The sequence below is a fragment of the Nilaparvata lugens genome, chromosome 11 (genome assembly GCF_014356525.2).
Source record: "Nilaparvata lugens isolate BPH chromosome 11, ASM1435652v1, whole genome shotgun sequence".
NCBI lineage: Eukaryota > Metazoa > Arthropoda > Insecta > Hemiptera > Delphacidae > Nilaparvata > Nilaparvata lugens.
The window spans coordinates 25549273-25557379 of NC_052514.1; the positions used below are offsets into that span (position 1 = coordinate 25549273).

At 33.4% G+C, this 8107-nt stretch overlaps 1 protein-coding gene across 1 annotated transcript in view; it reads left to right on the top strand.

Moving 5' to 3' along the window:
• Positions 1 to 4614, top strand: part of LOC111055896 (cytochrome c oxidase assembly factor 6 homolog) — a 47999-nt gene extending 43385 nt beyond the window's left edge. Inside the window, exons 4-5 of the mRNA XM_039437978.1 lie at positions 2086 to 2239; positions 3195 to 4614. Of these exons, the coding sequence (XP_039293912.1) occupies positions 2096 to 2239; positions 3195 to 3884 (834 nt within the window). The 5' untranslated portion in view covers positions 2086 to 2095 and the 3' untranslated portion in view covers positions 3885 to 4614. The remainder of the gene's footprint in view (positions 1 to 2085; positions 2240 to 3194) is intronic.
• The last annotated feature ends 3493 nt before the right edge of the window (positions 4615 to 8107 follow it).

An 8107-nucleotide genomic window follows, 5' to 3' on the forward strand; every position in this document is an offset into this window, starting at 1 on the left:
GCGTGTAGGCAAAACATTGAAAAATGCAACTTTTAAACCACCCTCATCCCTTTAACACAAGGGATAGGGTTGGGGACTTTTGATATGTTCACCCCCTAACTGGTCCCAACAACACTGTAAAGTCAAAACATTTTCTCCAAATTCCTTTGTCAATTGGTCTATTTTTGCTCAACTAAGATGTCACATTCAACACTGAAGCTGCTGCAACAGTCGTGGGGATGTGCGTAAACTTGTGAAATTATACATCAAATTAAAGAGAATTTGATGCTCTATAAGCTCATGATCAGCATGGATTTTTCCCATCGATATTCAAAAAGTTATAAGAGCAAACCTAGCAAAAAATTTAGGGAAAATGTGTTTTTCAAAAATCTCAAAGCTTTTAGATTCGATATCTCGAAAAGTGGAAGAGATATAGAAAAAGTTGTTAGATCAATATTATAGGAAATTACTTAAGCTTTAATTTCTTATTGAATAGTCATGTCTGTAAAATGCATAGTTTTCGAGTTATATGCGAGAAACCAAAAAATGGTACATTTGAACCACCCCCACCCACTTAGCACTGTGGGTAGGGGTGGGGACTTTTGATATGTTTACCTCCTCACTACCCTAAACAGAACTGCGGGGTCAAAAATTGTCTTCCAAACTTTTCCCTCTATAACACTTCGTTGACTTGGCTTTAAACTCTCAATTTCGTCATCCATTCCTTCGATCAGATTATATCGGCCCGATCGGGTAAGCCTGTTTACTCTATTCAAAGACATAATTTCCCTGAGGGAGAAAAAGCATTTTTCACTCTTAATGTACACAACATTTTTCCTCCACATTTTTCCTAAATATTCGTTGACTGGTATTTTGAATAACATGGAATATTAAAAACTATTTGCAAACTCAACTCTAAAATTATTCTATTAAATAGAACAATGTTATTTATGAATTTTTATAGTATACTAATATGAAGTAGGCCTATTGTAATGATTTTAGCATACAAACATTATATTTTATATATGTTGATCAAATTTATGGTTGAGTTATTAATTTTAGTTGGCTCAATGACTGCTCTTTATGCTTCCTCATCTGAGCTTAGACCTTCCAAATACCCTAACCTACTTCTAACCTTACATTTAACCTATTTCCAATGTAAGTTTTTAAAATAGAGATGCTTCCCTTGTTATTTAAATAGAGTTACTCTTACTCGCTAGGGAGTTTTTCAATTTTTTAGTCCCGAGAGCGAAAAAGTGACACTTTGGTATTATGTTCCAGGGAGTAAAGTAAGTACTTGAGACAGTTGGTGGAGGAAATAGTTATTTGTATATCTAGAGTGAAAAGTACGACTTTTTCTCCCTGTGGGAAAAAGTTTGAAGCCCGAGGCGAAGCCGAGGGCAGCAATTTTCCTGAGGGAGAAAAAGTATTTTTCGCTTGTGATGAACACAACATTTTTCCTCCATCTACATTTTTCTATAGAAACTGCAAATAAAATCATTCTAATAACTTACGTATTGGTGACAATGATTCCTAACAACATAACCTAAATCTAAAACCTAAAAACCGGTCGTCTGATTGGCACTGCCGATTGCGCTATCTATCGGCAAAAGTTGTAACAATTATATCAGCTGAGCAGCTACCAAAGATGGCTGACTCCAGATCACGCGGTTCAGATTTGAATTGCAGATCAAAAATATTTGTTGGCTGGTATTTTGAATAGAATAAAATATTTTAAAAATTGTATAAATTTTTATTGTCTACTAATATTAAGAATATAATAATTATCATACAAACATATATTTCATGAGTTAATCAAATTTCTGGTTGTGGTATTGAATTCAGTTGACTCAATGACAGACACCTCTATTATGCTTTCTCATCTGAGCTTAGACCTTCTAACCTATTACCAATGTAAGTTTCTAAAATAGAGATGCTTCCCTTGTTATTTAAATAGAGTTACTCTTACTCGCTAGGGAGTTTTTCAATTTTTTAGTCCCGAGAGCGAAAAAGTGACACTTTAGTATTATGTTCCAGGAAGTAAAGTAAGTACTTGAGACAGTTGGTGGAGGAAAATTATATTTATTGTTTATTTTTATTTTTCAGTAACAGAAATATGGAGGAGGAGAAGTCAAAAGTGGAAGATGTTTTGGAACTATTTTTAGAAATTTTTGAGCCAGCAGACATATTTGGAAATTTTTTTACAAACATTTTCAAATCTTCAAATGTTACAGGAAAAAAAGACATCAAAACATTTCAGGTTCGATGATTATTTTTAATAATAATCTAATTTGAGACATTGTTACTTGAATAATTGCAGAAAAATTGAATTTCTCAATTCTTGAAAATTGAATTCATTTTTTACATATTTCTCATTTATTTTTATCTAAATTTTCATATTATAATTATTTTGATGTCTCTTGGGAATATTTTCTCAAATTTGTAAATTAAACTATTTGAAATCTTGTATAAAATGAACCCTAGTGTACAGCATCAGTTCATTCTTAGTAAATTTTCAGTTCATTCTTTGAATTTCGTCATGATAATCATTAATTCTTCTTCTTCTCTCTATTCAAAGATATTAAGCTTCTTTATAGTAAATTTTATGAAACAGTTAATACTAAAAATGAACTTTGACAAAAATTTATGTCTAATGCTCATGACATCATAAAAGTACTCAAGTACTTACTTTAGTGGTGGTTGAGCCTCTAAATTCACTCAATTCCACTCGAGTGGAGGCTCAAAAGGAGGAAACCGTTTGAATAAGTGTAGAATAAGTTTAGTGCTTATTCAATGAAAAATCAAAGAAATCATTGAATTATTCGCTTTTAGTCAATGAAATACACATCAATTTAATAATAGCAGACAAGAAATACGCTCTTTAATTTTTCAAGTAGTGCTAGGATAGGAATTAATATTAGCTGATTAGTCTTTAGACTAGATAGCTATAGTATTGACAAACTAAAAATCTCAAAGATAGTAGAGCTCGACCATGAAAGTGAGTCTCGTTTTACAAAATAAAAATCTCTTACAAAGTTGTCAATATATGATTCATTCATGTTGATGTTTTTTTTACAAATTGAACTTTTCTATCAGAGATGTTGTAGAATTTTTATACATTAATCCTCTTCATATTTTCTAGTTGTATGTTTCCACTTCTATACTTCAACAAGAAAGGACAGCACATTTTGGTTTTTATTTTTCTGTGTTTCCAGGATCTCATTTCGTTTTGTGGTAAACTCGACACATCGAAGCGAACGGCCAAACAGCAAACGGACAGCGAAGCAATTTGGCGAACGCGTTGTGTCGAGTATGTAGACGCAGTGCTCGCTCTGAGACTCGAGACTCGCACTCTGGGCTGGAGGGCGCTTCTCAAGATCTTGAACTACCTCCATAACTATGGGCCACAAAAACAAGAGTACCTTCGAGAATGTAAAAGAATTCTGGACTACCTGATATCCAGCAACGTTAACTGTCGAAGGGAAAGTGATCGAGACTACAATGTCACGTTGTTTTGTTTGAATTTGCTCGAGTGTGATAGCTCGATTCCCATTTCCCACGGTGAGCTATCTGTGGCATTATTCAGGGATATTTTCAAAATCTGTCATAGAGTAGCATTCACGCATTCATCTGGCACACTGACAGCATTCAAATGCCTTGAAATTCTAGTTGAGATTGCTAGAAAGTGTTTAGTTTGTAGTGATGATATCTGTTCGGAAATTTGCTACAAGAATGAACTCTTCGATATTATCATGGCGAATTGGGAAAACCCAGTTCCAGCTGTTAGGAAGCTGGTTGAAAAATTGTTGAGAGCGTGGATCAAATGTGATGAGAATTGCTACCGGAACTGGCCAATGAAATGCGGCTGTAGTGTCAACTGTCAGTCGGACTTATTGAAAACATAATATTTTCACAATAGAGAGTAAAAAATTGAAAAACTAATCAAAAAAGTTGATTGATTAGAAGGTTATAAACAAGTGCAGTGAGCAGGAATGTAAAATTTAACTTGTAAATAATATTTCGGAACCTCCAGTTATATTTTTGAATAAATAACATATATTATATCAGTTGCTATCGGGAGCTCGATGAGAGAGGTTCTTATCTGCTAGCGTATCCTAGCCTGTCTCGCTCAGCTCAATGTTCTTGCCTGCTATAATATTCAGCCTATAACTTTACCGTGTAATTGAAATTGACGTTATTATTTGAAAATTATTTTTCGATTACTAAGCAGTGTATAGCCGCAAGATGAATAAATGTTTGAAGTGCGATAAAAGTGTGACCGGGTGTAATCCTGAACAAATATTACAGTGTGTGAAATGTAACGACATATTCCATGTGAACTGTGTTAGCGAGTCCGATAGAAAACCGAATCGTAAAGTCGCTTTCCGGTGCGTTAAGTGTGGAGGAAAGGCAGCTCAATCCAACGATCCTGTTGATGCACCTGTGAGTAATAATAAAAATAATAATTCGGAAATACTCAATGCGATCAGTGATTTGAATAAAAGACTCGATCAAAGACTGGCAGGGTTTGAAAACAAACTTTCTCAGGGCTTAAATAATAATATGAACTCTATGAAGCAAATGATTGCACAACTATCCACTTCATATGACAAACAAATGAATGATATTAAGGAGGAAAATAATAATCTTAAGCAGAAATATGATGAATTAAAAACTAACCTCACAAGCGCTAAACAAGAAATTAAAGAAGTCAATTTAAAAATTTCCAAATTAGAACAGTATAGCAGAAAACAAAGCGTCGAAATTTGCGGAATCCCTTACACAAACAATGAGAACATTTATGCTATATTGGAACAGTTAGCCCAGGCTTTAAATATAAAGTGGTGTCGCAACGAAATAAGTATCGCTCATCGGCTGCCTGGACCTAAAAAAGCGATTATAGTTAAATTCGTGCGTAGAACGACGCGTGCTGACTGGCTGGCTGCCGCCAAACAAAAGAGGGGCCTGAACACGGCACACATAAGCGGAGCCTTCCACACTAATACTCCCGTATTCGTGAATGAACATCTGACTCAGCACAACAAGACCCTCCTCAGTCATGCCAGGAGACTGGTGAGAGAGGGACACATCGCATACGCATGGGTCAAGGATGGCGCAATTCTGATCAGGGTCACGGCCGCCTCGAAAGTCGTCAAGGTTGAGACGATAGACGACCTCAATTTCCCGGGCTTGGAAGCAGCGGACGGGATCTCAGTGGGTCGACAACCGGCAAGTCCTTCATACACTGGTGCCCAGGTATCTGCTGATGTTGGCATAAATCAGCCGACGAACAAGTGAACACCGAATATCTGGTAACTTATTTATGTATTCATCCGTAAGGTCATATCGAGAACATAAAAGAAGACACAATCAAACTATCAAGGACTATTAAAATGTATGAATAACGTGAAGTAACTAGAGAGTATTATTATATTTATTTTATTTTATTTACAACTATTGAATTGCGATTTCAACAAGGTATTTTAGGCAATTCAATCCTTCTTGAACTAATGAAAACGAAATATTCCTTTTTTAGTAACTTAATAACTTCTCTCATAAATAATCTTTATTTGAAATAAATTTTATATTATATTAAATGAATAAAATTATTTTAATAATATCATAAATGCAGAAACTGCTGTCTGCTAAAAACAAATACTTATAGCTTATTCAATTATTTTTCATCAAATACAAAAATTGCATAGATATGTGTGGAATATACCTGGAATTGCAAATTTCATTAGACATATTTAGTCTTTAATAATAGGCTTTTTTTAATAACTTATTAGTCACATTAATTTAGAGATATCCCATCGAGAAGAGTTTACATTCAATACTGAATTGAATGATACTTGTAAAAGCCAATTTACACTTGTAAATATGTTATAAATATTTAGTTAAGGATTGGTAAATCTCTTTAGTATGGGAAATAGAATTTTGAAGAAGGCAATAATTATTTTAAATTAGTTGTTTTTCTACTTGCTTGATAAATTGAAATTAAGGATTGTTATATAAATTAATATTGTAAGTACTACCGTATTAATAGTCTTGAATTGCTGAAATCAAATATCTACTGGCAGAATCATACGGTAATATAAGTTTCAATCACTCGCAATAATTGCTTCTTAATAAAATATAGTGTTGCAGCTGATGCCTTATCGCAATAATTATCTTGTTACAAGCAAGAATTAGGAGAATTATCTCATGAAAAGAACAAACGCTGATTTCTATTTTTAAAAATGAATGATATCACTTTGCAGCTCTTGATAGATCAATATTGTTTCGAGTTATTTTTCCATTTCTTATTGCTAGACTGGTCTTTAGAAATTTATTCTGAAATGTATATAGACATACTCTTCAGACGAACTATTCTTTTTTGGCTCTTGATTGTTTGGTTTATTTTGTTGTCTCATATTTCTTTATTCATTTATTCAAATTTATTAGTATTGAAACTCTATTCAGTACAATTAATGATAAATAAAAGTTAAGTTTTTTCACTTTCCATGACGTTTGAATGAGATGAAATATTATATAATTGGAAGAGAAACTAGCGATAAATTTTTATCAATATCTAATGTTTGATGATAGGTGGTCACTCAACAAACATGATGTGATAAATTGTATCTATTCTAATTGTACATAGAAGCCTATAAAAAGTACATTTCACTTCTTGTGAAGAGAATGATTGTTGTTATGAGCTTCGCTTATGCGATATTGGAAAACTATTATTGAGTACCTAATAATTATATAAATCAATATCTCTCATTTTTCTCTTTTATTCTGAGTACATTATTAATTATCACTGCCGGTGGGTTTGTTCATGTAATCAATTTATGCGGTTTATCTATTTTATTTATTCAATTTTGTTTACAATTCCTTAACTCATGATCAATAGATATGTCTCTTATTTATTACTTCATATTTACATTCTTTTTCTATACATTTTTGGTTGGGGTTTGTAGGTCTTTATTATATTATTTCTTGAGAGGGCTGAGCGAGGTAGGGTTTTTTTTCTTTTCTTCAACGGTCGCATTGGTCGTTGAGCCGTTATCGGTCGGGTTTCCAATTATCTTTCTTATCACCATAAATTCTTTCTTCGTGTTCTTCCCTAACTAGTTTATTCTTTAATATATTCTTCTATGACATTCAGGGACATTCACTTGGATGAATATAGACATATTGAATGTAAAAGTATTGAAGCTTTTGAGGTGAATAACGTTTTTTCCAATGGTGAACATTTCCTAAAGTTCATATACTTGAATATCAGAAGCTTCAATAAAAACTTCGATAGCTTCATAGCTTATCTACAAGGAAGTAACGTAATATGGGATGTGATAATGCTGGGAGAAACTTGGTTGGGGGATGATACGGCGGGTATTCAATTAGAGGGTTACAGGGTTTTCAAAACAAGCGGATGGAGAAACAGAAATGATGGAGTGCTTGTGTATGTGAGGGAGGGAGTGAGTGTGAATGAATGTAGACAGATGGAGCTGGCCCACGTGTATGGTTTAAGTATAGATATATCATTCCAGGGAAAAAATATAAACCTTCTTTCGGTTTATCGTACTCACGACAGTGATCTGGATGAATTCACCGAAGCATTGCATAACTATTATAACTCTTTCAATATAAATAGCTTCTGTATTCTGATGGGTGACATTAATGCCAATATACTACAAGCAGATAATAAAACAGAAAGATATCTTGATATGTTGTATGAAAATGGTTTCATGAGCGGCATTGATAAATATACGAGGGTACAAGGAAACAGTAAGTCATGCATAGACCATATCTTTGTCAGACACGAGACCTGTGATAGTCTAAAAACAGCGGTAGTCATGACTGATGTAACCGACCATTTCAGTATTGTATTAGAAATTTCATTCCCAAGAATCAATTCATCAAAAAAAGAAGATAAATATATTGACAAAAAAACTCTTCATGAGTTAATCAGCAAGTGTGTTTGGAGTAATGTTACTAGTTCTCAAGACATAAATTCATCATGCAATTTGTTTTTCTCCACACTAGATGAATTCATATGTAAATCCTACAAAAACAGAAAAAGTAGTAACAGAAAGGTAAAATTAAAGCCCTGGATGACAGACGGTTTATTACGCTCTATTAGAGA